We start from the raw sequence: 27918 nt of genomic DNA on the forward strand, positions 1-27918 counted from the left end.
TCCACTGACTCGAATAAAACGGCTGTGATTTTCTTCAGGATTCTAGGCAGGACCCTCCCCACTCCCTGCATGTTTCCCATCCGTCTGGACCTGTTTGTGTTCACTGCGTGGGTTGCGATGCTTGCTGGTGCTTACTTTGTGGCTCAGATAGTGTCATATTCAGGAGACAGGGCAGCTTCCCTCCCACCCTGGCAGTCTCTGAGCACGGCCGGGCCCAGCACTGCAGGAGGCTCTTGGCTCATCTTGGTGCCTCTTGCCCCGGCCCTGAGTATCAGCCCCTTCTCCAGGAAGCTCTGATTCCTTTGAGTGGGGAATGGTGTTTAGAAAACCAGGATCTGGAGGCCGGGTGCAGGAGCTCGCGCCTGTAATCCCAGCACTTTGGGAGGCTAAGGTGGGAGGGAGTTGGAGACCAGCCTGGGCAGCATAGTGAGACGCCCATCTCTACCAAGTAATAGTAGCCAGGCATGATGGAATGGGCCTGGGGACCCAGCTACTTGGGAAGCTGGTACAGGAGGTTTGCTTGCAACTAGGAGGGTGTGGCTGTACTGACTGACCCAGGATTACACCACTACACTCCAGCCTGAGTGACAGAGGGAGACCCTGTCTCAGAAAAAAAACCAACCAGAAAGCCAAGACATGGGTACGAAGCGTGGGCCTCAGTGCCGTGTGCCGCCGCCTTGAGCCCCACAGCCCACGGCTAAGAGGCGTCCACGGCTGCCCCAGTGCGGCGCCGCAGCCCCCTCCGTCCTCTGCAGCCGCGAGCTCGCACCATCTGTGGAATGTGGTCCAGCCTCCCCCTCGTTGCAGCCTCTCTGAAAATCTGGCTCTGGCACACTCACCTTTCTGCTCATTTGTACACAAAGTAATGTCAGAATTGCCAGCCACACTTCCGTGAGGGCCCCCAGCTGGAGAACGGCGTTTGCGTGTGGCTCCGAGCGCTGCCCTCACCCTTCCAGAGCGGCTGGGTCACACTGTACATTCACAGGTTTGAATCCAGTAATAATAAGATGCCCCATGCTGATAGGTCTTTGTTACTATTTTTGAGTGTGAAACGTCACTATGAACGTACAGTGAGGGTTGCATGCCTGCCCCTCAGCTCCAGCCACAGGGCCAGCCTGCCACTCCCAGGCTTATGGTCCATGGAGCTCCAGGACTTCCCAGAGAGGGAGGGCCCAGAGGAGTGGAGCTTGGGGTCTGCCTGCACCCCATGATGGGGGTCTCTGCCGTGGGGAGTCTCCAGCCCCTGCGCCCCTGTGTCACCTCTTACCGGAGGGCTGGGTGCTCTCCTTCCCAGCCTCCTCTGGAAAGGTCTGCGTTTCCAACCTGAGGCTGGACTCGGGACGCATGAACATGGACTGCGCCGAGGGAAGGACTCCGGGAACCAGGTGCGATCCTGGGGGGCAGGTAAGGTGCTGTCTTTCTGGACACTTTGGTGTGAATTTAATGTAGTTAGGATTATTTTCAGATTAGGATTTAAGCTCTTCTCATGAGAAAATACTGACAACAAAGTCAGGTGTAATACCCCTGCAGCCTGCCAAGGACCCTGTCTCCAGTCCCAGAGGGGGAAGGACAGAGATTGTGGATAAGAGGAACCAAGGGGATCAGCACGTGTCCCTTCTGGAGAGCCACCTTCGGGGGCTGCTCCGTGGGAGGGCATGGTTGCCAGAACCCCTGCTCCTTGACTCAGGGTCCCTCGCTGAGGCCTGGCCAGTGGACAGTGAAGCTTCCTAGTAGCTCCCGGGGACCCAGCCTGCACCCCCAATGCTGTGGTCACCTCTACCCAGCATTCTCCCTGCGAAGTCAGATCTGGAAGGTACCTGGGCCCTGGGGCTTCACATTTCCTAACAGAGCTGCGGGAGAACTCCAGAACACATGGGCGCTGTGTGGGCGGTCCCTCATCCCCAGGGCCCTCCAGGGCGGGACAGCAGCATTGGGGGTCTGGTCCTGCCCTGTGGTCACCTCAAGACAAGCTGGTGGGGGCCCTGATGGGAAGGCACTGAGCCCCAGTGGCCACCTAGGAGGACCCAGTGCTGCGCAGCTCACAGCTGGACCACATCTGTCCCTGCGGTTCGCCTGGTTCTGCTGCTCAAGATGTCCGGGGCCCCTGGGGCCAGACTGATTCAGACCCTGCCTCCCCATTTACCAAAAGAGACCGGTGGCTCACACCTGTTATCCCAGCACCTTGGGAGGCTGAAGAGAGCAGATCACCTGAGGTCAGGGGTTCAAGACCGGCCTGGCCAATAGAGTGAAACCTACATCTCTACTGAAATTACCTGGGGATAGTGGCGTACATCTGTCGTCTCAGCTACTCAGGAGGCCGAGGCAAGAGAATCTCTTCAACCTGGGAGGCGGAGGTTGCAGTGACCAAGATCATGCCACTGCACTCCAGACTGGGTGACAGAGCAAGACTCGGTCTCAAAAAAAAAAAAAAGGCTGGACAAAGGGAGTGGTTCTGCCAGGGCAGATTCCTGGGCCCTTAGCCGTGTTCACAAAACCAGAATGGGCAGGAGTGGGGGTGTGCGTGCAGGGGTGGGGGGTGTGCGTGCAGGGGTGGGGTGTGTGTGCAGAGGTGGGGCTGTGCGTGCAGGGGTTGGGAGAATGTGTGTGCAGGAGTGGGGAGCACGTGTGTGTGCAGGAGTGGAGAGTGTGCAGGGGTGGGGTATGAATGTACAGGGGTGGGGTGTGTGTGTGCAGGGGTGGGGGTGTGTGAGCAGGGGTGGGGCTGTGCGTGTGCAAGGGTGGGGTACGCGTGTGTAGAGGCAGGGACATGTGTGCAGGGGTGGGGTGTGCGTACAGGGGTGGGATGCGTGTGTGCAGGGGTGAGGTGTGCCTGTGCGGGGGTGAGAGGTGTGTGCAGGGGTGGGGTGTGCCTGTGCGGGGGTGAGAGGTGTGTGCAGGGGTGGGGTGTGCCTGTGCGGGGGTGAGAGGTGTGTGCAGGGGTGGGGTGTGCCTGTGCGGGGGTGAGAGGTGTGTGCAGGGGTGGGGGATGTGTGTACAGGGGTGGATGTGTGTGTGAGCAGGGGTGGGGGTGTGTATGAAGGGGTGGGGGTGTTAGCAGGGTTGGGTGGTGTGTGTGTGCAGGGGTGGGAGGTATGAGCAGGGGTGGGGTGTATGTGTGTGCAGGTGTAGGGAAGGTATGTGTGCTGGGGTGGGGGGTGTGTGCACAGGTGGGTGTGTGCAGAGGTGGGGTGTGTGCAGGGGTGGGGGTGTGAATAGGGGTGGGAGTGAGCAGGGATGGGTATGTGTGTGCAGGAGTGGGGAGTGTGTGTGCGCATATGCAGGGGTGGAGTGGTGTTTGTGCAGTGATGGGGAGTGTGCACACGGGTGTGTGTGTGTGCATGCAGGGGTGGGGAGTGTGTGTGCATGCAGGGGTGGAAGGGTGTGCAGGGGTGTGTGTGCATGCAGGGGTGGTGGTGTGTATGAAGGGGTGGGGGTGTTAGCAGGGTTGGGTGGTGTGTGTGCAGGGGTGGGGTGTATGTGTGTGCAGGTGTAGGGGAGGTATGTGTGCTGGGGTGGGGTGTGTGCAGGGGTGGGGGTGTGAGTAGGGGTGGGAGTGAGCAGGGATGGGTATGTGTGTGCAGGAGTGGGGAGTGTGTGTGCGCATATGCAGGGGTGGAGTGGTGTTTGTGCAGTGATGGGGAGTGTGCACACGGGTGGGTGTGTGCATGCAGGGGTGGGGGTCTGTGTGCATGCAGGGGTGGGGGTCTGTGTGTGCGGGGTGGAAGGGTGTTTGTGTAGGGGTGGAAGGGTGTTTATGCAGGGGTGTGTGTGCATGCAGGGGTGGGGGCGTGTTTGTGCAGGGATGGGGAGAGTGTGCACACGGGTGGGTGTGTGTGCATGCAGGGGTGGGGAGTGTGTATGCATGCAGGTGCGGGGGCGTGTTTGTGCAGGGATGGGGAGAGTGTGCGTGCAGGGGTGGGGGTCTGTGCATGCAGGGGTGGGGGTCTGTGTGCAGGGGTGGGGTGGGGAGTGTGTGTGCACACCAGTGCGTAGCTGGACGTGTCCACTGCAGCCAAGACCACGTCCCTAAAGACACTCACGCAGCATCTGTGGAAAGCCCTCTTCATACTTTCCGAGCCCTCCTGGCTGGACCAAGGACTCATCACTCCTGCGCCCAGGTCCAACCAAGAGCCATTTTCACAAAACACGCTGTTACGTGAAGATAGCATGGACTCCCGGGCTGGCTGCCGATGACACGTACCCTAGGACATGACGGGACGTCGCTTTTATTGAGGGCCTACTGTGTACGCGTGCCCTGAGCCGTCCAGGCATCTTGCCCCGCCTCCCGTGAGCCCAGGCGCCTGCGCAGAAGACACTGGTCCTTGCAATGTGGGCAGCAGGGTTCCTGGCATCTGGCATCCTCAGGTGGGCAGGTGTTCCCTGAGCTCCCGGAGTCGTAAACGGGGCTCTGGTCTCCCAGGTGTCACAGGAACCACAGACAGAGGAGCAGGGGAGCAAGGGAGGCCAGCAGAAACCCCTGCCGGTGGTAGAGGCCGGGAGCCCCGGAGTAGCCGTACCGCGTCCTGCAGGAGCCTTCCAGCTCGTCCAGCGGGATGGGCTCCTCCTCGGGAGCCTGCGTGAGGTCTCTGACCTGGGGACAGACACGGGTAGGCAGCCTGCCTGCTGGTGCGAGTGGCGGAAGCTCAGGGGCCCGTCCCGTCCCGTCCTCACCTTCTCCACGGCGTCGAAGACCCTCAGCAGGTTACCAGCCAGCGCGCCCCTCACTTCCACCTCCGTCCAGTTCCTCCTGAGCAGCTCGGCGATGAGGTCTGGGTACTTGGAGACGTCTTCCAGCCCCTCCGGGAGCCTGTGTTGAAACCAGGAACTTGGGCCCCCATGCCAGGACCCACGTCCCTCCTCCCGACGCCCCACCCCACCGACGGGTCGTGACCCCCCCAGCTCATCCACAGACAGGGGTCTCACCCCTTACCTTGGGACACCATCGAAGTCCCCACCAAAGCCCACGGCTCCAGCTCCTGCCACCTTCTTGATGTGGTCCAGGTGGTCTGTCGGGGGAATGGCAGGTGTGGGTCCCGAGGGAGACCCTCCCCACTCAGCCCCTCGGCCGCTCACACCCCACCTACCGGCCACTTGGGACAGGGTGGCCTGGTTTGTGCAGGAAACGTAGTTGTTGTAGAAGTTCACCATCACCAGGCTCTCTTTTTCTTTCTGCACAGGAAGACAGGGTGGAGCTGAGGGCTGGGAGGGCCTGCCCAGGGAGGCGGGTGGGGGTGCTCCCTCGGCCTCACCACCAGCTGCAGGACGTCGTCGGGCACGTTGCGCCGGCTGGCACACAGGCTGTAGGCCGAGGAGTGGCTGAAGATGACCGGGGCTCTGGACAGCCGCAGCGCATCCTTCATGGTGGCCACAGACACATGAGCCAAGTCGATCATGACCCCCAGGCGGTTCAGCTCCTTCAACACACGCTAGGAAGACAGGGCCACGTCCACCCTCACGGGATGTCCCCCAGGGTAAGGGCTGGGGAGGCTGAAGGGCTGGACCAGGTGTCTGTCAGTCCTTCAGTGCCTGCAAGTCCGGGACCACTCAGGGCTCAGCACCCACCCTGAGGGGACGGCTGCCAGCTCCATTTTCCAGACGAGGAGACTGAGTCCCACTGGGGAGCGGCATCATTCCGGTCACCCTCAGGGCCCTCTGCCTTCTCTGACGGGGCGACTAGCCCCTCCCACCCCACTCACCTGCCCAAAGGGTGACAGGCCTTGGCTGTGGGCATCACTGTCTCCCGTGTCCACCAGCCAGTTGTCAGCCCTGTGGGAGCAAAAGGCAGGTCCCCAGGTGGTGAGCGGTGGCCTCAGCCTCCCATCACCCAACAGGCAAGGCCTGGCCTGGGACTCACGGGCAGAAGGGAGTGTCCGCCCCACCCTCCTGCCCATAGCCCAGGGGCCTCCTGTGGGGCGTCGCAAACCAGGGCGTGTTGCAGCTGTGGGTGAGGGTCAGGTAGCGCATGCCCAGCTGATAGAGTGCCCGCAGAACGCCCAGACTGCTGTCAATGGAGTGGCCGCCCTCCACACCAATCAGGCTGGCCACCTTCCCCTCCTGGAAGGCATTCCGGATGCCTGCGGGGATAGCCAGGTGCAGGGGAGTGGGTGCCTGGCGTCTGGAGGTGGGGGGTGCAGGGGGTGCAGGGGTGTGGGCACCTGGCATCTGGAAGGTGGAGGGTACAGGGGCATGAGCACCTGGCATCTAGAGGGTAGGGGGTGCAGGAGAGTGGGTACCTGATGTCTGGAGAGTAGGGGGCATGGGGGAGGGGGTGTCTGGAGGGTGGGGGGGTACAGGGGAGGGGTACAGGGAGGGGGCGCCTGGCTTCTGGAGGGTGAGGGATCCTGACCAGCACTCGCTGCTCTGGATAAGTGCTGGGTGGGGGGACTTGGGACCTGGAGGACCCAGGCCAGGACCTTACCTTCACTGCTGGTGACACACAGGAAGGTATCGGGGTACATCTGGCACATGCGTTGGACCACGTCAATCTGCTCCAGCGTCCTCCTCACAGAGTCTTTGTTCTGGGTGTCGCAAGGCGTGTACACGGACCAGAACTGCGGACCACAGGGAGCACCAAGAGCTGCTGCAGCCAGGTCCCAGCCCACCCCTCCATGCCTGCAGGAGTCTACTTTCCCACCCGCAGGAAACCCTCCCTCACCCTGAGTGGCTGCTCTTTCAAGGGCCTGTGGCACCGAGGGACCCTGGAGGGACAGCACTGCGGAGGCGGGGTGACCCCATGCAGGACGAGCACGAGGCAGGGCAGGCAGTACCTGGCCCCCCACGAAGCCGGCCCTCAGCTTGGGGATGTTGGTGTGCGTGCCGGCCAGGCTACTCAGGTTGGCCCTCTCGTCCTGCAGACGGTTGTTGAACATGTCCAGGAGCTGCCAGGGGAGGTCGTTGTGCCTGGAATGGTGGCGGGAGGCCAGGCGGTCAGGATGGCCACGGGGACCCAGGGGCTTCCAAGCTCCTGCCCTCCGGCCTTGCCCCACCACTGCTCCTCACGTGGGCGCAGGAGTGATGCATCGCCGGCCAGCTGAGCACACCTGTGCAGGTGCGCCTCCCAACTGTGCCCACCCCAGGGCAACGACCCGCCGGCCAGGAGCTAAGGGAGCTGGGTGGGCCACCCCTTCCACGGTGTGTGTCTGTGGAGGTGGCAGGGGGTGGACACACTGCCCGACGGTGGACAGAAAAAGGCTAATGACCTCAGTAGTCAGGAATGGGGACGTGGGTGAAGGGGAAGGGGCCTGGGGGCAACACTCCTCCTGAGAATTTTCTGTTTAAAGGGCAAATTCCCTGTTGGGAAGTACGGTGGGTGGCTGGGTAATCGGAACAGCCTATCCTCGGGGGGTCTGGCCCCTCCATCCTCCTAGGGAGGAGGGCGATGGGTACAGGCTTTGGGGGCGACCCAGGCCTCTCTGCTGCCTCTGTCTCTGGGGAGGAGCCCTGCACCCAAACTCCCATCAGATCCTTCTCAGCTTCCAAAGGACTGAGGTTCTCCAAGGTTTTCCCAGGAGCTGGTGGTGAGGGTGGGGGCTGTGGAGACAAGAAAGGAGAAAGAAGGGAACGCAGCGGCGGGAGCTGAGGCCGTCAGAGCTGGTGGCTGAGTGAGGGGCTCACGGGGTCTGAATCCAGCTGCCCAGGCAGAGGCCAGGAGCAAAGGGAATCCATCCTCATTAGAAACGCTGTTCTCAGGCCTGTGCAGGCTCCAGCTTATGATCTGTGTTTCACCCAGCAGGTCTGAGCCCCTGGGAATGAGCGGGCCCCAATGCAGCCCTATACAACCCTCGCCCCAATTCTATGACCTGGAGGCTTTGAGGAGGATGAGAGGGGGCTGGGGCCTGGCCCTGACCCTGACCCTGGGGGATGCCCAGGGTTCCCCTCCTCACTGGGTCTGGGGCCTCAGGCTCCTTCCCTCCACATCCAGTTCCCAGCTCAAATTCCAGAGCTGCCCCTCTGTGCCTCAGTTTCCCCATCTGTAAATGAGGGTGTCTTGATGCCTTCCTCAGAGGGCAACTGGGAGAGGCAGAGGAGTAACCATGTTAATAATCTCCAGCCGTGGGCCCTGAAGATCATCTTCATGACCCCGCCCAAATCTACCTGCCCGAAATGAGCTTTTCAAAGGCAAGTCCACCCACAGAGCTCCTGCTTGGGGGAAACCAGGGGAGGGCTCTGCCCTTCCTGGGTCCCTGCCGCCCCTGACCTCCCCTGGGCTGGTGCCCCCAAGCCTAACTTGGCACACTCTCCAGCCCTACCCCTGGGCAGACGGACAGGCACATGCCTGACACTAGTGTCAAAGTCACTCCCAAAGCTCCTGCGACAAGGAGGAGGTCTCTGGTGACAGTGGGTCCACGTGATGGCCTGGGCTGGCACCCGCCTCTCCCCAGCCCTCAGCACAGAGCGACAGCTCAGGACGCATTTGCTGCGGGAACCACGAGCTCCAGCCAGGGACCCTGCCTGGGGGGTGGCCTCGTTGCCAGGGTGCAGCCCTGCACTGGGCACTGTCCTGGGCAGGGCTGGGTGGGGCTCCAGGAGCAGACTTGACTCCCTGGCCTGAGGACATCAGCCCGGGATGGGCAGGGATTCCCACACCCCAGGAGCCGGCTTGGAGGGAGAGGCCGAAACAGGCCGCTCTCTGCTCTCACCTCCATCCTCCTCCTGCAGTCCCTCCTTTTTTTTTTTGAGACAGGGTGTCACTCTGTTGCCCAGGCTGGAGGGCAGGAGTGCAATCACAGCTCACTGCAGCCCCAACCCCTGAGGCTCAAGCAATCCTCCCAAAGTACAGGGACCACAGGTGTGAACCACCGTGCCCAGCCAGCCCTCTCCACTCTTGCTGGAAAAGATGGGAGGGTGGGGCCCCTGGTTTCTCAGTAGGACAGAGACCATACCTTACACTCGGGTCAAACTGCAGTTCAGGAGCTAATCAGACCCACCCTCCTTATCTGTGTGGGCTGGCGCAGTGCCCTTAGCTGGCACATGGAATCGGTATCCTGCTGCAAGGATCGCTGACACCTGCCGGAATGGCAGCGAGCACACACTCGGGCGGCTGTTCCCGGGAGGGACTGCAGACCGCCCCGCTACCCCTCCTCCTCCGTTTCCTCTGTAACTTCAAAGCCCTCCATTTTTAGCAGGTACACAGCCATAAGGATGGAAGCCACCTCCCTGCCCCTTGTCACTGGGTGTGGCTGTGTAAGTTGGGTCCTGTGACAGCTTTTTTTTTTTTTTGAGATGGAGTCTCGCTCTGTCACCCAGGCTGGAGTGTAGTGGCTGCCACTCTGCCTCCCAGGTTCAAGCCATTCTCCCGCCACAGCCACCCAGGGAGCCTGGACTACAGATGGGCGCCACCACACCCAGCTAATTTTTTGTAGTAGAGACGGGGTTTCACTGTGTTAGCCAGGATGGTCTCGATCTCCTGACCTCGTGATCCGCCCGCCTCGGCCTCCCGAAGTGCTGGGATTACAGGCGTGAGCACAGTGCCTGGGCCCTTCTTCCCTTCTTTATCCCTCCCTTCTCCCTGCTGGCCCGCGTGCAGACATGAGGGTACTTTAAACCGTGAGGGTGCGGTGGTGGTGGCCGGGCTGAGTCTCCGGCACCGTGAACGGCCGTGCAGGCCCCCACACCACTCTGCTGTTGGAGCTACTTCTGTGGGTCTCTCACCTGCTAGAGTCACTAGTGCGTCAGCTTTGCCTCTGCCTGCCAGGCCTGTCTGGGACAATCCCAGATCCCCGAACCTTCCTGGCTATTGGCTCACTTGGGACCCTGCTCAGCCCCGGCACCTGCACTCAGATCCCTCCCTGTGTGGCCTGGGGTCCCCCATGGCCGGTGTCTTCAGCCTGCCCTCACTGCTGTGGGACGCCCAGTCCCTAGGCCCAGGCCCTCTCCGGCCACAAAGCAGGGGTTGCGGGGTGGGAGCCTCCGTTCCCCACTGAGCCCGTGTGAGGGGCCTGACCCCTGGAACACCAGCGGGAAGGAGGCGGGCGGGGAGGAAGGACGGGTGCCGGGACCGCCCTCCGCCCCCTTAAGTGTTTTGTCTTTTTTTTTTTAAATTGAGATGGTGTCTCACTCTGTCACCCAGGCTGGAGTGCAGTAGTGCAATCTCAGCTCACTGCAGCCTCCGCCTCCTGGGTTAAAGTGATTCTCCTGCCTCAGCCTCCTGAATAGCTGGGACTACAGGTGCCTGTCACCACGCCCGGCTAATTTTTTGTACATTTAGTAGAGACGGGGTTTCACCATGTTGGCCAGTCTGGTCTTGAACTCTTGACCTCGTGACTCCTGACTCTTGAACTCCTGACCTTGGGTCATTCGCCCACCTCAGCCTCCCAAAATCCTGGGATTACAGGTATGAGCCACCCAGCCTGGCCTGTCCCCTGAAGTTCTTTTTCAGTTCTGCTCTTGTGGCCCAGGCTGGAGTGCAATGGCACAATCCTGACTCACTGCAACCTCCACCTCCTCGGTTCAAGTGATTCTCCTGCCTCAGCCTCCCGAGGATCTGGGACTACAGGCATGCACCACTACACCTGGCTAACTTTATATTTTTAGTAGAGATGGGGTTTCTCCACGTAGGAGTCAGGCCGGTCTCGAACTCCTGAACTCAGGTGATCCGCCCGCCTTGGCCTCCCAAAGTGCTGGGATTACAGGCATGAGCCATGTGCTAGGCCTCCTGAAGTTCTTATGTAATAAGACAGTGGGTTTTCCTGCTTTTTTAACAGAGCTTTGTTCTTGGACAAAGCCCAGAGGCATCTTCCAGGTGGAGACACTCCCGGACATCGGGCAGACTCTCAGGGAGCCCCCTGCCCGCGCACGGAGCCAGTGTGAACCTGGTCTGAGTCTGGTACCTGGAAGCAGGAGGCCCCCATGGCAACCTAGTGTTGGGGTGCTGGGCCAGGAGGGGCAGGGAGGAGGGGCAGGTTCCCGGGCAGTGGGAATCCTGACCCTGTGGAGGCTGAGAGAGACGCAGGTGACACAAGGGCCCCAGTGAGGTCAGGGTGGGAGCGGGGTGGGCACAGGCGGAGGCTCAGACAGGGCCCCAAGCCACGTGGGCCTCCCCTCGGGAGAATGCAGGCTGTGGGAGCGGAAGGTGCCAAAAAATGCTGGCAGAGAGGGCCTCGAGGCACCACCCCACCTGTAGCTTTCCAGAGAAGCTGAGGCTGAGAGGCACAGGCAGAGTCCGGGGCACAGGGAGAGTCCGGGGCACAGGCAGGGTCCGGGACACAGGCAGGGTCCGGGGCACAGGGAGGGTCCGGGGCACAGGGAGGGTCCGGGGCACAGGCAGGGTCCGGGGCACAGGCAGGGTCCGGGGCACAGGCAGGGTCCGGGGCACAGGCAGGGTCCGGGGCACAGGGAGGGTCCGGGGCACAGGGAGGGTCCGGGGCACAGGGAGGGTCCGGGGCACAGGCAGGGTCCGGGGCACAGGGAGAGTCCGGGGCACAGGGAGAGTCCGGGGCACAGGGAGAGTCCGGGGCACAGGGAGGGTCCGGGGCACAGGCAGGGTCCGGGGCACAGGGAGAGTCCGGGGCACAGGCAGGGTCCGGGGCACAGGCAGAGTCCGGGGCACAGGCAGAGTCCAGGGCACAGGCAGAGTCCGGGGCACAGGGAGAGTCCGGGGCACAGGGCTTCACTGTCCCCAGGCAGAGACTCTGAGCTTAAGGGCCCAGGAGCCCGGGCCTTGCTTCCTTCCTGCCCCGCTCCCTGCAGACCTTCATTTGCTGAAGGCTTTGGGGGCCCTGAGAGACCCCACAAAGCAGCATGAGCCAGGAAAGGGCAAGGCCCTGGCACAGTTGCAGAAACTGAGCCCCAAGCCAAGGCCACATGAGCCTCACCCCAGCTCCCCCAATCTGGCTCCCAGCCCTGGCTGCCCCAGACCCAGCTCCCCCGGCTGCCCTGGCTCCCAATCCTGGTTCCCTAAGCACCTAGCTTAGATGGCCACTCACCCATCAATGACAGGGGTGTCCCTCATGATCCTCTCTGCCTCGTCCCGAAAGAAGTCTGCAGTGCACACGGCCACAAGGGGCCAGAGCCACCATCCGGTCCACATGGTGAAGTCCCTGGGGACCTGCCTGCCTTGCTGCTCCTGCGCCTCTGTGCTGGCCTGGCTGGCTCGTGCTGGAGAAGGATGAGCTTCGGACTGTGAGGAGCCACTCCGCCTGCCAGGGGAGGCACCAGAGGTCTTTGGTGGAAGTCGTGATCGCTGGGCTCTCTCCTGTTTACAGCTTCCCATGTTCAATAAGTAACCAACACATTCCCTGAGAGAGTGGGTAGGATGGAAGGCCAGACACCCAGTGACTGGACATTGCTATCTGGGCTAGGCGGAGGGGTATAAGAAGCTGGGATCGGTCAGGCGTGGCAGCTCATGCCTGTAATCCCAGCACTTTGGGAGGCTGAGGTGGGCGGACCACCTGAGGTCAGGAGTTCAAGACCAGCCTAGCAAACATGGTGAAACCCCATCTCAACAAAAATACAAAAATTAGCCAGGCATGATGGCAGGTGCCTGTAATCCCAGCTACACAGGAGGCTGAGGTGGAAGAATTGCTTGAACCCAGGAGGCGGAGGTTGCAGTGAGCTGAGATTGTGCCACTGCACTCCAGCCTGGGTGACAGAGCAAGACTCAAAGACCCAGGGTTGGGGCCAGAGCCCAGATGAGAGGACAAGACGCTGACAGCAGGCTGAGGGAAGGCCTGGCGCAGGGCGAGTGGCGAGGGGGCGTCAGCGTTGCCGCGCTGCTGCTGTTACGTTATTTCCACCTCCCTCTGGACCCAGGGGCCTAGAGCTGCAAGTGATCAAACAGTCACTCAAATCGTGCATTCTCAGCAAGCACCTCTTTCCATATAAGAAGAATTTTCCCAGACTCACCATGGGGGATAAAACATCAGGACGTTTCAGGAACGTGCTAAACAGCCCAGGTGTGCCCTGACGCCCGCCCTGATGCTGGGGGGCCAGCACTCCCCCGCCCCCGACGCCCGCCCTGATGCTGGGGGGTCAGCACTCCCCGGCCCCCGACGCCCGCCCTGATGCTGGGGGGTCAGCACTCCCCCGCCCCCGACGCCCGCCCTGATGCTGGGGGGTCAGCACTCCCCGGCCCCCGACGCCCGCCCTGATGCTGGGGGGTCAGCACTCCCCGGCCCCCGACGCCCGCCCTGATGCTGGGGGGTCAGCACTCCCCGGCCCCCGACGCCCGCCCTGATGCTGGGGGGTCAGCACTCCCCCGCCCCCGACGCCCGCCCTGATGCTGGGGGGTCAGCACTCCCCGGCCCCCGACGCATGCCCTGATGCTGGGGGTCAGCACTACTCTGACCTCCAGCGTCACAGGGACCCACACTCCGGCCACAGGGCTTCTGGCCGAGCAGCTGGACTTTCCCTTAGAACAGGCGCCTTTCTAGGCCTCGGCAGAGCACACTCGAGTCGCCTGGGGGCGTGTGGGAACACAGTGGCCCAGTGGTCCCTGACAGAAGAATCCCAATCCCAGGGCCGGCAGTGTCGGGGGTTCTTGGGGACAGCAAGCTGAGAAGCAGGGCTAAGCTAGGCCTCCTGGGAGGAGCAGGAGGGAAAGCTGGTCAGAGGCTTGGGAGGGGGAAGACTGGCAGGGAAGGAGGGTCGCCCTGGCTGGAGTGCAGTGGCTCGATCTCAGCTTAGGCAGCCTGAGCCTCCCGAGTAGCTGGGAGCACAGGTCTGGATCCCACCACTGGCCTCAGCCTCCCGAGTAGCTGGGAGCACAGGTCTGGATCCCACCACACGCCTCAGCCTCCCGAGTAGCTGGGAGCACAGGTCTGGATCCCACCACAGGCCTCAGCCTCCCGAGTAGCTGGGAGCACAGGTCTGGATCCCACCACAGGCCTCAGCCTCCCGAGTAGCTGGGAGCACAGGTCTGGATCCCACCACACGCCTCAGCCTCCCGAGTAGCTGGGAGCACAGGTCTGGATCCCACCACAGGCCTCGGCCTCCCGAGTAGCTGGGAGCACAGGTCTGGATCCCACCACACGCCTCGGCCTCCCGAGTAGCTGGGAGCACAGGTCTGGATCCCACCACACGCCTCGGCCTCCCGAGTAGCTGGGAGCACAGGTCTGGATCCCACCACAGGCCTCGGCCTCCCGAGTAGCTGGGAGCACAGGTCTGGATCCCACCACACGCCTCGGCCTCCCGAGTAGCTGGGAGCACAGGTCTGGATCCCACCACACGCCTCGGCCTCCCGAGTAGCTGGGAACACAGGTCTGGATCCCACCACAGGCCTCGGCCTCCCGAGTAGCTGGGAGCACAGGTCTGGATCCCACCACACGCTTCAGCCTCCCGAGTCAGGACCCCCGGCCAACATGGTGAAACCTTGTCTCTAGTAAAAATTCAAAATTAGTCAGATGTGGGGCCAGGTATGGTGGCTCACATCTGTAATCCCAGCACTTTAAGGGCCAAGGCGGGCAGATCATTTGAGATGAGGAGTTTGAGACCAGCCTGACCAACATGTAAAACCCCATCTCTACTAAAAATACAAAAAGCCACAGTGCCCAGGCCATGATAAATAGTATTTTCATTCAATATTTTTAAAAGATCAGAATTCATGTCTGGGTGCCATGGTTCACGCCTGTAATCCCAGCATTTTGGGAGGCCAAGGCGGGCAGATCACGAGGTCAAGAGACCGAGACCATCCCGGTTAACATGGTGAGACCCCTCCCCGTCTCTACTAAAAATAAAAAATTAGCCCGGCGTGGTGACACGTGCCTGTAGACCCAGCTACCGAGGAGGCTGAGGCAGGAGAATCACGTGAACCCAAGAGGCGAAGGTTGCCGTGAGCTGAGATGGTGCCACTGCACTCCAGCCTGGGCAGCAGAGTGAGACTCCGTTTCAAAAAAAAAAAAAAAAGGGGAAAAAAGAAGTAAGCACCCAAGACTGGGTTTCCTGCCCCTCGTTTTCCTCCCCCCTGCTTCTTCTCTCCCCTCTCCTCTCTCCTCCTCTTCCTGAGACAGTTTCCATCAGTCACCCAGGCTGGAGTGCAGTGGCACAATCTCAGCTCACGGCAACCTCTGCCCAAGTGATTCTCCTGCCTCAGCCTCCTGAGTAGCTGGGATTACAGGCATGTGCCACCACAGCCGGCTAATTTTTTTTTTTTTCCCGAGACGGAGTTTCGCTCTTGTTACCCAGGCTGGAGTGCAATGGTGCGATCTTGGCTCTCTGCAACCTCCGCCTCCTGGGTTCAGGCAATTCTCCTGCCTCGGCTCCTGAGTAGCTGGGATTAGAGGCACACAGCACCATGCCCAGCTAATTTTTTGTATTTTTTAGTAGAGATGGGGTTTCACCATGTTGACCAGGATGGTCTTGATCTCGTGACCTCGTGATCCACCAGCCTTGGCCTCCCAAAGTGCTGGGATTACAGGCGTGAGCCACTGCACCCGGCCCAGCTAAATTTTTTGTATTTTTAGTAGAGATGGGGTTTTACATGTTGGTCAAGCTGGTCTCAAACTCCTCACCTCAAATGATCTACCTGCCTTAGCCTCCTAAAGTGCTGGGATTACAGATGTGAGCCACCATGCCTGGCCCCACATCTGACTAATTTTGAATTTTTACTAGACACAAGGTTTCACCACGTTGGCCAGGCTGGTCTCGAACTCATGACCTCAAGTGGTCCACCCACCTCGGCCTCCCAAGCTGCTGGGATTACAGGGACGAGCCACTGTGCCTGGCCAAGACTGGATAATTTATAAAGGAAAAAAGGCTTAATTGACTCACAGTTCTGCATGGCTGGGGAGGCCTCAGGAAACTTACAATCATGGCGGAAGGTGAAGGAGAAGCAAGGCATCTCTCACGTCGCAGCCGGAGAGAGACAGTGCGAGGGGAAGGGCCAAACTCTCTTAAAAACCGGATCTGGTGAGAACTCGCCCACTACCAGGAGCACACGGGGTGAGCCGCCCCCACGATGCAATCTCCTGCACCTGGTCTCTGCCTTGACACGTGGGGGTTATAACCCGAGATGAGATTTTGGGTGCGCCGCAGAGCCAAACCCTGCCACCCAGCTACACGCTTCAGGGCCCAGTGCAAAATGAAAATGTAGTGCCCTGATCCAAACATCACAAGAATTTCTGGCCTTGCCGTAGGCGAGTGAGCTCTTCTGAGTGCCCGGGAAAACGGCCCTGTGTGGACTGCATTTTGCGCCGTTCCCGAGACTCTAAGCCACTGACTTCATTCCACATGACGATGGCCTGGTAGTCTGTGGGTGCCCCTCTCACGGCCGCCATGGAAAGGCATCGTGGGGGAGCTGGTCACCTTCCTCAGCCTCAGCCTCTTCATCTGTAGACGCCATCGAGAAACCCACCTCACAACCGTCCTGCTGTGAGCACAACTGTTCCTGCCACTCAGAAGCACCCTCAGATCCAGCCCGTTGCCTTCGGCCCGTCTTCTCCCTGGGGTCTGACAGTTTGTCCCGGCTCTCCAGTTGCCCTTCTTTTCCTGCCCCTCACTGGGTGCCCTCGTCATCTTCCGCCTCCCAAGCTCTGAGCTCTGCGACGTCCCTCCTGCCCCCACGCCATCCCTCGTCCACCCTGCGGCCCCCTGCCTGGAATCTCGGGGCACCCCTCATTTATGCACTGGAGGTCTCCCACCTCTGGTTCCTAGTCTTGATAGAGTTTGGATGCTTGTCCAAATCTCGTGTGGAAATTGGATCCCCGGTGTTGGAGTTTTGGGGTCCCAGGGACAGATCCCTCGTGGATGGCCTGGTGCTGTTCCGGAGGTAATGAGTGAGTTCTGCTCTGACGGTTAAGCCGCGCCTGACGCCTCCCCCATCGCTCTCACTCCCTCTCCGCACGTGGTGCCTGTGAGGCAGAAGAACGGGGTCTGGGGGCAGGGAAGCTAAGGCCAGTTCGCACGGAAGCCAGTAAAAACACAGAGGGCTGCGCGCGGGGAATGGGAGCGCAATACGTGCTGACCTCCTAAAAGAGAAACACCCAGGTCTCGGGGCCGAGAGTCCGAAGTCAATTCATGCTGAATCAAGGAAAACACCCAGGGCTGGGGGCAGGGAACCTGAGGCCAATTAATGCCAACTTCCAAAAACTAAACCAGAAGGAAAAGCCCCACGCCGAGTAGCGAAGGATCAGAGGCTGCTCTGCCTCCAGCCCCTCCCGCCACATCCCAGGTAGAAAGGGAAGTGCCCTGGCATGGGGTGGCCATCCCCATCTTCACAGACACAGCTCACCCGGCCTTAGATTAGCCACGGACCACATCTTTCATCTAGATGACGGGTAGTCGATAGGAACCACGAAACGTGCGCTTGAAATGCAGGAAACTGGCCGGCGTGGTGGCTCACGCCTGTAATCCCAGCACTTTGGGAGGCCGAGGCGGGTGGATCAGCTGAGGTCAGGAATTTAAGACCAGCCTGACCCACGTGGAGAAACCCCGTCTCTACTAAAACTACAAAACGTAACTGGGCGTGGTGGTGTGCACCTGTGGTCCCAGCCGCTCAGGAGGCTTAGGCAGGGGAATCGCTTGCACCTGGGGGGCGGGGGTTGCGGTGAGCCGAGATGAAGCCACTGCACTGCAGCCTGGGCAACAGAGTGAGACTCCGTATCACAAACAAACCCAAGAAAACCCCCAGAAAACTTTGTAACAGGGCCCACTCCCACCGCACGCCCGAGTGTGCGCTCCCTGTAATAAATCCTGCGTTTGCTGCTTCCCTCCTCTGCTGCGTTCCTTCGTTACTGTGAACGTTTTGTTCAATTCTTTGTTCAAAACGCCAAGGACCTGGAAAATCACACTGCGTCCCTCCTTCCCCTGACACCTGCTCCTCCCCTTCTGCCGTGACTGGAGACTCCGAGGTCCTCGCCAGCGGTAGACACTGGTGCCAGGTGCCCGTGAATTCAACCCCGAGTCCTCCCCTGCCCGTGTGTCTTTATCCGGCCCGCCTCACGGATCAGCAGCTTCGCTGGATGTGCTTGCTGGGTGGTAAACCTTTTTCCCTGAGGACACGAACGTGCCACGGTCGGTCTGTGCACACGTGACTGATGGGAGCCACGTCCTGTGGGCCTGAGCCGGCTCTCTGCGGCGACTGTGCTCTTCCCTCCGAGGTGTGGAGCCCCCAGTTTCCTCGGAGCTCTGCGCTTCTCCGCCACGTGCTCTAGCGTGAGGCTTTGATTTCGTCCCTGGAGCTCTCCCTCAGCCTCAGGTTCAGGGACCTCTCCAGCCGTCGGCATTCCTCCTCCGACACCTCCTTTCTGATCGCTGTCTGGCGTGGGTTTCAGGCCAGGCTGGACGGCCTGAGCTTCCTTTCTGCCTCCGGTCCGGGTTTCCTGCGCTCCATTTCCTCTGTTTTGTCTCCCAGGACGTTCCTCTCGTTGTGTGTCTGGTCCCCGAGGGTGGCTTCTGCGGTTTGCCGTGTTCTTTCCTGTGGCGCCCGGGTCCCGCCAGCGAGCTACGCTCGCTTTTCTTCCGTTGTTTGCTGGATGGAATGCGGACGCGGCCCCCCGTGTTCATCTGGAGCTTTTGCTGCATTTGCGGACTTCCCTCAGTAGCTGGTCATCTTTGTCACTTCGAATTTAACCTTCACAAATAAAGCGATAGCAACTCCAGGCTTTGTCCGGACGCGCTCTGGAGATGCCTCATTACCAGGGGCCCTTTAACCCAGAATGCAAGCATGACTTTTTTTTTTTTTTTTAATGACATAGGGTCTTGCTCTACTGCCCAGGCTGGACACCAACTCCCAGGCTCAAGCGATCCTCCCACCTCAGCCTCCCAAGTAGCTGGGTCCACAGTGGCTGTTTTTACAGTAAATGCCACCGCACCCAGCAGCAGTTTTAAAAATAGCCACCCTGATTCTCAAAAACATATTTAGGGAAGGGCGTCCTGACTTTCTTCTGGCTGAGGGTGGGTTAGGATGATGTGTCTGTCTGGGTCGTCCTGGGGTCAGTTACTCCATCAACCGTGAGCTTCTGCCTCACTCCCGGCGTGTGAGCAGACTCCCCTCTGCACCCTGCAATGCTCCCAGTGGGCCCTAGTCGGCCTCACAGACAGGCTCTTCCATCCACTTCCTCATTCCCAGAAATGGGTCGGAATCTTTGCCTGCAGCGGTGGCCTTTCTGTTCTGATGACGGCGTTATTCTTTTTTAATTCCCTTCCTCTCGCCTTTGTGGACAGGAGCGGGGGAAATGCTTGTGCCTTGCCAGACGTCGTGACATGGAGCGTGAAGCCCACAGGGTCGCCGTGGGAAAGGCTCAGGGTGTGTTTTTAATTCTAACACCGGTTCTGGGTGTGCATCTTTCACGTCCCCGACTGACCAGGGTCCTTCTCCTGCCCCTTCCCTCCCCTGGCCATGGTGAGGCTTAGGCAGACAGCCGGGCTTAGGAGTCCTGGCCCCAAACGTTAATATTTAGAGAAGCGTTGCTCAGAGAGCCGCTGGGGGATGGGAGAAGCGCTTTGTGACGAGCCTGAGCTCCCGCATCAGAGACTCCTGGTCCACAGTCCTGTCTGTGGCAGGTTCCATCTCCAGAGATGGCTGCACCGAGGACCACCCCTCCTCACACGGTGGTGCTGACCCAGCTCTGTCTGTCGAGAAGCAAGCGACAGCCTTAACAGAGAGAAGGCGGTGGGTCAGAGGCCAGGTGTCTCTGTGTGTCCACCTGGCTCTGTTTCCCAAAACTGCACACAAGCCGCATCCACAGCCTATCAGATGTCACTACCTCTGCACAAGTAGCCGCAGGCAACGGGGACCCGCGCATGCCCCACACACCTGCACACACACAGATCATCGGGATCACTGCAGACAGGAGCACCTGGACACATCGCAAGCCCACGTGGTCAGATGTCCAGGTACCCAGAACAGGTACATGCGGACTTTCCCACATGTGGTAAGTAAACGCACACTCAGATACTACACACGTGCACACAGACACACACGTGCCCCTGTCCTTGTACCTGCGAGGGCACAAGGCCACATCAGCGTGGGGCCCATGTGACCACCCACGGAGCCTGGCACGGCAGCCCCCAAATAAGCATTGAGGAAGGCACTCCCGGGAGCATGTGGCTCCACAGCGAGCCTGGCCCTGTCTCTTTCCCTGGGAAGCCCCAGAGGCTCACGGAAGGCTCAGCAGCACCTGCCTCTCTTCGGGCTCCTGATCAGGCTGATGTCTGCCCTGGGAAGTCCACAGGCTCCTCAGTCTGCAGGCCCAGCTGCAAGGGCAGCACCCCGGCTTCTGTCCCCAGTGCCTCCCTCCCAGCATCCAGCCCACCCTGAGGCTGGTGGCTTCCCCGAATCCCTCCTCGCCCCACCCAGGCCCCCCATGGCTGCCCCCACCACTCTGCCCCCACACCCTACATCTGCACCAGGGTGGGACCTCTTCCTCCCAGTGAGTCCCAGTGAAGCACCTCTCAGGGACTCCCCCGTAGGCTCCCGGCTCCCGTGGGGTCGGAGCCCCTCAGCCTGGCCTCCCCGCACTCCCTCACCCACCCTCCAGACACAGGCACCCCAGAGGCTACCCTCAGCCCTGCCTGGAGTTGAGGCGCCGCCCACTTCCATCATCCAAGACTCACCCTTCGCTGCCCAAGACAGCGCCCCATGGCATACAGTAGGTGCCTACTAACTGAGGTTCTCCCTCCCTGATGGATTGAGGCAGTCAGAGAAGACAGGGGCTTTCTGCCCTCATGCCAACCCTGGACCTCAGCCTGGCTGCATGCTCCCCGAGACTCACCATGAGCAAGACGCAGTGCTGAGCGCCTCCGAGCAGCTCCCGCAGCCCCAGGGAGACAGACCCGCCTCCTGCCTCCCAGGTCACAAGGCTCGGGGGTTGTTTCTGATTCTCACCCACAGAGCTCTCCAGCTACAAAACAGCCACCTCGTCAAGAGCAACAGTCCCCAGGCCTGCACAGTCCCTGGGAGAGCAGGGCTAACGCCACACAGGTGTCAGCTGGTTCTTGTTTCTGAAGACACGCATGCCCTGAGTGAGGCGGCCAGCATCCAGCCAGCCTGGGGCTCCTGGGACTCTTGGTCCCAGGCCAGGCAGGGGAGCTTGTGCTGGGTGACCACCCTTCAAGGGTCTCCCTCTCAGGCCGAAGGCAGCATCAGGTTGAGTACTGACTTGGGAGATGGGGAGGAGGAGGGGGCCTGGGTGCTTGGGCCCCTCCCAACGAGCCCAGAGGGTCTCAAGTGGCCCGGGGATTCCCGGCCATGTGTTTCCCCCACCGGACCCCAGCCACCTCCCTGACTCCCTGGGAGGAGGCTGACCCTGGCCTTGGGGTTGGGACAAACTGCCCTCAGTTTCTTCATCTGTCAGTGCGAGGGGCTGATCTCCCTCCATTCCCAGCCACGACCAAGGATCGGAATGTCCTCTGGCAGAGCCACAGGGGCTTTCGAAATCAGGAGGGTCTGTGGTGGACCGGGCTGAGCTGGAAACTGGGCTACACCCAGATGCCTTTGGAATTCTGAGGTTTCAGCGGGAGGGGGGCATCCTCAGTGGGTTCCAGTAAGCGGGGAGGCCAGGCCTGTCCCCGACCCCACCCAGGCGGGTGAAGACCCAGGGCTGCTGCTGGGCCAGTCACTGGGGCCTTGGAGTCTCACTTCTCCAAGCAGCCATGGTGGGAGCAATGGGAGGAAGAGTGGGGGCTGCAGAGGGGGGTGCAGGGGGCTGCAGAGAGGGGAGGGGGCACAGGGGGCTGCAGGGGGCACAGGGGGCTGCAGAGAGGAGGGAGTACAGGGGGCTGCAGGGGGGCACCGCAGAGTGGGGACACCCTCCAGAAGCCACAGGCAGAGGGTGCTGGTGAGACGTGCACATGTCTAGAGCAAAATAAAACCAGTTTTGTGCAGGGTTCCCACTGTTCTGGTGAGAAGAAAATATATATTAATGTATAAGTTACAAAATGTGAATTGTGCAATTTTGTCTGGGCATTGGGGCTGGGCCTCAAGTGGCAAAGCAGGCCTCATTCCAACTCACTTGTATCCCCTCTGTCCTGGCCAAGCAGGTCTCATCCCGACTCACTTGTGTCCCCTCTGTCCTGGCCGGCAGGCCCCGTCCCGACTCACTTGTGTCCCCTCTGTCCTGGCCGGCGGGCCCCGTCCCGACTCACTTGTGTCCCCTCTGTCCTGGCCGGCGGGCCCCGTCCCGACTCACTTGTGTCCCCTCTGTCCTGGCCGGCGGGCCCCATCCCGACTCACTTGTGTCCCCTCTGTCCTGGCCGGCGGGCCCCGTCCCGACTCACTTGTGTCCCCTCTGTCCTGGCCGGCAGGCCCCGTCCCGACTCACTTGTGTCCACTCTGTTCCACCATCCAGATGAGGAAATCAAGAGGCTAAGTCACACAAAAAGGAAGAGGACGAGGCCGGGCGCGGTGGCTCACGCCTGTGATCCCAGCACTTTGGGAGGCTGAGGCAGGCAAATCATGAGGTCAGGAGTTTGGGACCAGCCTGGCCAACATGGTGAAACCCTGTCTCTACTAAAAATATACAAACTGAGCTGGGCGTGGTGATGGGCGCCTGTAATCCCAGCTACTCGGGAGGCTGAGGCAGGAGAATCACTTGAACCCGGGAGGCGGAGGTTACAGTGAGCCGAGATGGCGCCACTGCACTCCAGCCTGGCCGCAGAGTGAGACTCTGTCTCAAAAAAAAAGGAAGAGGAGGATGTGAGCCCCAGCCATCTGGAACAGGCCTGTGCCCGGACCCTGAAAACCCAGCCTGAGTTAATACACACTCATGTGTCCCTCAACACAGGGCACGTCCTGAGACACCAGCAGCCAGGTGACGTCACTGTCGCGTGAGGGTCTCAGCTGCGCTTCCACTGCCCCCAGGCTGCTACCTGAACAGCGCGTGGTCGTGCTGAATCCGCGGGCCACGGGATAGGGTGGAGGGCATGTGTGCAGCTGAGCCTGCCTGAACATGGAGAAGGCAGAGGAATACAGCATTGTAACCTACAGACCAGCACCGTGCGCGCCGTCCGCCATGGACCAAAACACCGAAGCGGGTGAGTGTGCACGGGCGCTCCTCGACAATTCCCCCAGGAAACCACTGCGCGCCGAAAACACTGTCAGCCTCCGCCTCCCGGGTTCAAGCGATTCTCCCGCCCCAGCCTCCCGAGTAGCTGGGATTACAGGCACCCACCACCACGCCCGGCTCATTTTTGGAGTTTTAGTAGAGACAGGGTTTCCCCATGTTGGCCAGGCTGGTCTCGATCGCCTGACCTCAAATGATCCGACCGCCTTGACTCCCCAGACTTTGCTGGGATTACAGGTGTGAGCCACTGAGCCCAGCCACCTTCCAGCATTTTCTAGGCACAGACTGGCACGGGCATGGCCTCCACCCTGCTGAGGGAGCTCACGTGGCCTTGTGAGGGCAGCGCTCTTCCCTTCCCATCAGGGCCCCAGTGCCTGCCTTCCCTCTCCCAGCTCCACCCAGCTCAGCCCCGTGTCTTCACTCAGTGCCCTGGGGCTTCACGTGCCAATCCCTAAGCACCCCACCTCTCTGCCGCTCCCTCTCCCTCACTCCAGCTCCACCCTGTCACGACTCTTGGCAATTTTAATAACAGAGAGGATTGTCTTCAACCCTGGCCAGGTGCTCCCCCTTCCCAGCTCCGCGGACCCAGACTTCGCTGCAGTCCCGACTCCGCACGCCTCCCTTCCCCTTCTGCTCCAGGGCCAGCCTGAGACCTCCAGCCTCCCGCTATTCCCTGCCAGACTCCGCCTTCCCCTCTAGAGCCATCAAGCCTCCTCAGTAAAACCTGCAAGTGGCCAGGTGCAGTGGCTCACGCCTGTAATCACAGCACTTTGGGAGGCCGAGGCAGGTGGATCATGAGGTCAGGAGATCAAGACAATCTGGGCCAACATGGTGAAACCCCATTTCTACTAAAAACACAAAAAAATTAGCTGGGCGTGGTGGCGCACACCTGCGGTCCCAACTACTTGGGAGCCTGAGGCAGGAGAATTGCTTGAACCCAAGAGGCAGAGACTGCGCTGAGCGGAGACCGTGCCACTGCCCTCCAGCCTGGGAGACTGCGCTGAGCGGAGACGGTGCCTGGCACTCCAGCCTGGGCCACAGTGCGAGACTCCTGCCCACTCCCTGGCCGCTCTGCATCTGCACTGCCTCCTCAGAGCACGCTGACGGGAGAGGGCCCAGCTGTCCTGATCCGTGCTACTTTGAATTCATGATCACAAACCTCAAGGGACCTCTTTGTGTCACCCAGGAATCCTGGTGCAGGTCCCAGACCATAAGCATCAGCGCCATCTGGGGACGTCGTGGTGGAGAACTGCCCTGTCCTCGAGGTCAGCTGCACACGCTGGGTGTCCACGGCCCCAGGGATGCGGATGCCTCGTGGTGACCCCCTCCTCCACCCAGGGACCCTCGTGGCACAGCTCTGAGCGCAGCGTCTGCCCAGGCCCACTGTCTCCCCTCCTCTCCCGTGACTCTCTCTCTCTCTGATCCTGACAGCAGCTGGGCCACACCGCTCCTGAAACTGTGCTTCCGGCCTGTCTGTCTCCGGGTTCTGAGCCCACCCCCACACTGCTGACTCCCCACACTCCGCCCACAGGAATCCCCAGCCCAGGTTGGCCCCTGAAGCCCCAGGGACCCAGCCTCCTGCTGTGCACCCCAGCTGGAGTTTAGGGAGCATTTTAAGTTCAGATCTGTTTGTTTGTTTGAGGAAGTCTTGCTCTGTCACCCAGGCAGCAGTGCAGTGGCTCTATCTTGGCTCACAGCAACCTCCACCTCCTGGGTTCAAGAAATTCTCCTGCCTCGGCCTCTCGAGTAGCTGGGATTACAGGCAACTGCCACTACACCCGGCCAACTATTTTTTTTTTTTTTTTTTTTTTTGTATTTTTAGTAGAGGCGGGTTTTACCGTGTTGGCCAGGCTGGTCTCAAACTCCTGAAGTCAAGTGATCCACCCACCTCTGCCTCTCAAAGGGCTGAGCTGACAGGTGTGAGCCACCGCGCCCAGCCCATCTTCTCTTGCCTTCAAACTCAAACCAGACTGTACAGCACCTGCACCCTCCTGGGTCTCAGCCTCCACGATCGCACGGGCCGATGCCACACCGTGAGTCTCTGCCCGTGGTCTTCTGGGGGTGGTTTCTTGCAGAGCCCTACAGAGCCCATTTGTCCAGAGCAAAGCCCTGCAGAAAGCACGCCCCACCCTCCCCTCCTCCGCTGCCCTCTCTCCTAGCTGCTGATCCCTACCCCTGCCCCAGCCTCTCATTGCCTTCTGGAGACTGTGGCTATGGGGGTCTTTGAGCCCAGCTGCATACCCCCCCAGGAGGCCTTAGAAGACCCTGCAACTCACCCTGAGGTCCCGGCCCCAAAGCCGCCTCTCCGCCCCTCCCTCCCTGCCTTTCCTGGTCTTCTCCCTCGCCCTCCTCATCTCTCAGGTCCTTCTTCCCCACAGCTGCAGGCTGAGCGCTGATCTTCCAGTCCCTGGGGGCCGCCAGCGTCTATAACAGACCAGGCACGAGCACCTGATGGAGGGTGAGGAGGGATGTGGGGTCCTGCGTCTGGGGGTCACAGCTGACCCTGGTGGGCCCTGGCTGGCATCCAGGGCGGTGCAGCAGCTGAGCATGGCTGGTGGCCTGTGCCGTGTGGGTCTGTGCTCCCACCAAACACTGGCTCCCGTGCCCGCGCACACGCCAGCTCGGGTGGAGTTTGGCGGCTGCACTGTGCATGTCTGGGCCCGAGTCTGTGCTGGATTTGCAGATGCCCGCCCTGACCTGCTCTCCCGGCCCCACTCTCCCAGGTGGGCCCCGTGGGGGATTCTGAGGCCAGCCTAGGGCAAGGACCGTCAGGCTGGGGGCCACCCTGGCTGAGGGGTCACCACCAGTGGCTTCACCAGCAGGTCCCTCTCCTGAGGAGTCCCTGTGTCCTGAGGGCACTGCCCTCTGCCCTGGCCATGACCTCAGAGGTCTGGCACAGCAGGGCAGGAGGGATGTGCTGCTGGCGACGGCAGCCTCTGGGCTGTAGAACAGGGAGGGGTCCCCTGGATCCGAAGGGGATGCAGTGAGCAGGCGGCAGGGACCTTGGGTCTCGGTGTCTGTGAACTGGGTCTGAGGCTGATGGACACTCAAGGCAAGGTGGGGCCTGGGGGCTTGGTGCCTCTTCAGCCATCCACTCCTCTCAGAGCCACACCCCACGGGCCGGCCAGGCCAGGCCAGTGCCCACTGGCACCCCCTCCCCCGCCCCCATGCAGCTCCTGCGGCCACACCGTTGACCGCACACCCGCCCGCCTGCTGCGGCTGCCGCCCTCTGGTGGCCAAATCCCGACGAGCCACCGTGGGGCCAGTTCACTGGGGCCTTGCTGAGTCCTGCAGGGCTGGGCCCTGGGGGTTCAGTTCAAGGAAGAACCGGCTGTGCCTCAGGGTGGGCTCCGCCTGGGAGCTCTGAGGACCTGGGAAAGCTGAGCAGGTGCCTGGAGCCACTACCGCCTCCACGGCCGTCCTGCCCTTTAACCCACACCCTCGCCGCTGAGAGCAGGGCTGCTGTTTCCCCGTTTCCCAGTCCTGGAAACTGAGGCAGAGAAGCCAGGCCCAATCCACCTGGCTCATGGGAGGTGGACTGGGATGTACGCACAGGACAGACATCCGGAGACGCCAGAGCTGCACAGAGCCCGCCTGCCCGCTCCGTCCCCACCTCTGAGGCCCCCTCTCAGGGTGGCTCCGAGAGGCCACTTTGGGGCTCAGTGTCCGCCCACTGTAGCCAACATCCCCCTGAAGCTGCCGCAGGGACTGAGGAACCCTCTCGCTCTGCCCCCAGCCTCTGCTGGGGATTCATCAGTCAAAGATGCCCTTTTGTCAACGAGATGAGCCCCAGCGAGAGGCATTTTAGAGACACACGTTTGGGGGTCCCAGACGCCCCTTGCATTCATGTCCCTCTGAGCCGCTGCATGGGGTCAGACGCTAATTAGCAGGAATCCACTGAGAGATGTGAAGGCTACTTGACCATCACCATGAAGAAACCTTCATTGGGTAACAGCCGTCGGCCCCAACTCGACTCCAATGCCCCTGGAGCCCCAGGCTTTCTCTCTAGAATGTTCTATGATAACCCTGAAGCTCCCCCCGCCCCAACCAGGGAGCAGCTTTGATTTTCATTCGGTAAATCCTTTCCACCTCAAAGGGAAACGTGGGGCAGGACAGTGCGCCCTGGTCTCAGCTGGGCAGGGAGGCCGATGAGTGCACAGAGAATTCCAGAGCAGAGAGTATGTCCAGGGCCCGGGCCCTCCTCACGCAGCCTCCGGGAAGTCTTCCTGGAGGAAGGGGCATGTGAGCTGAATCCCAAGGCTGCACAGGACTGCGGGGGCTAGCATGCAAGGAAGAAACAGCCCATGCCGGGGCCGGGGGTGGGGGTGGGGCCGGGCTCTGGAGGGCCCGACGGGTCCAGACCTCATCCTAGTGACCACGGGAGGGCTTGTGGGGGCAGACGGTAGGCTCCATCAGCAAGCGGAGGGTCTGCGAGCAGCTCTCCCACCCACCTCCACCTGCCCCACACCTGGTCCCACCTCCCAGAATCCCAGGAAGCCACGGCCTCACCTGCCCCTCACACCTGGTCCCATTTTCCACCCACAGTGGTGCCCTGGGCTCCTCGGCCACACATCCTCAAGTGAGCACCCCAGTCCCCTGGGCTCCCAACTGCCTGGCGCACTCACCCTGGCCTCTGCGATGCACACTTGCTCTCCAGGGAGGCCCCAGCCTAGGCAGCTCCCCTTCCATGCCAGCCTCACAGCTGGGCTGGCCCCAGTTGGCCACCTGCTGCCCCTCCCAGGCCTCTCCTCAGGAAGGTGAAACTGCCCTGTTTCCTGCAGGAACCCTCTGTTCTCTGAAAGTAGAAAGAGGACAGAAATGGATTAGGGGAGGGAGTGTGGGGGGGAGGGGAAGGTTGAAAAGGGCCAGGGTCAGGTCAGAAGGAAGGGCTGGCTGTAAGAGGGAGAGAGGAGGAGGGAGCTTTGCCCCAGGAGACGGCTCAGCATCCTGACCTCCCCCAAGGCTGGAAACTCCTTCAGCA

The 27918-nt window shown here is 61.0% G+C and overlaps 1 protein-coding gene across 2 annotated transcripts; it reads right to left on the minus strand.

Moving 5' to 3' along the window:
- Nucleotides 1–4210: 4210 nt before the first annotated feature.
- DPEP1 (dipeptidase 1) lies at nt 4211–27726 on the minus strand. Of its 2 annotated transcripts, none has more exons than XM_012466022.2 (11): nt 27563–27726; nt 11925–12137; nt 6768–6900; nt 6419–6551; nt 5924–6074; nt 5697–5766; nt 5250–5426; nt 5085–5169; nt 4931–5006; nt 4672–4807; nt 4211–4591 (listed from the first exon to the last, which is right to left on the minus strand). In XM_012466022.2, exons 2-11 carry the CDS (start codon nt 12026–12028, stop codon nt 4424–4426), a joined length of 1233 nt encoding a protein of 410 aa, XP_012321445.1. In that variant the 5' UTR covers nt 12029–12137; nt 27563–27726; the 3' UTR covers nt 4211–4423. The 2 variants fall into 2 exon arrangements, with proteins under 2 accessions (XP_012321445.1, XP_012321443.1); XM_012466020.3 differs by lacking the exon at nt 27563–27726 and adding an exon at nt 20649–21114.
- Nucleotides 27727–27918: the final 192 nt, after the last annotated feature.

This window comes from Aotus nancymaae, unplaced genomic scaffold (assembly GCF_030222135.1).
Source record: "Aotus nancymaae isolate 86718 unplaced genomic scaffold, 86718_ANA_hifiasm-v0.15.2.pri h1tg000095l, whole genome shotgun sequence".
Lineage (NCBI taxonomy): Eukaryota > Metazoa > Chordata > Mammalia > Primates > Aotidae > Aotus > Aotus nancymaae.

What these genes read in the sequence shown, in the direction of transcription:
- DPEP1 (XM_012466022.2), bottom strand. Translation starts at nt 12,028, where the DNA reads ATGTGGACCGGATGGTGGCTCTGGCCCCTTGTGGCCGTGTGCACTGCA. An exon ending in CACAGCTGCAACACGCCCTG is followed by an intron (nt 5,767 to 5,923) that starts GTTTGCGACGCC and finishes TTGCTCCCACAG; the next exon opens with GGCTGACAACTGGCTGGTGG. An exon ending in GCCTGTCACCCTTTGGGCAG is followed by an intron (nt 5,427 to 5,696) that starts GTGAGTGGGGTG and finishes CTGTCTTCCTAG; the next exon opens with CGTGTGTTGAAGGAGCTGAA.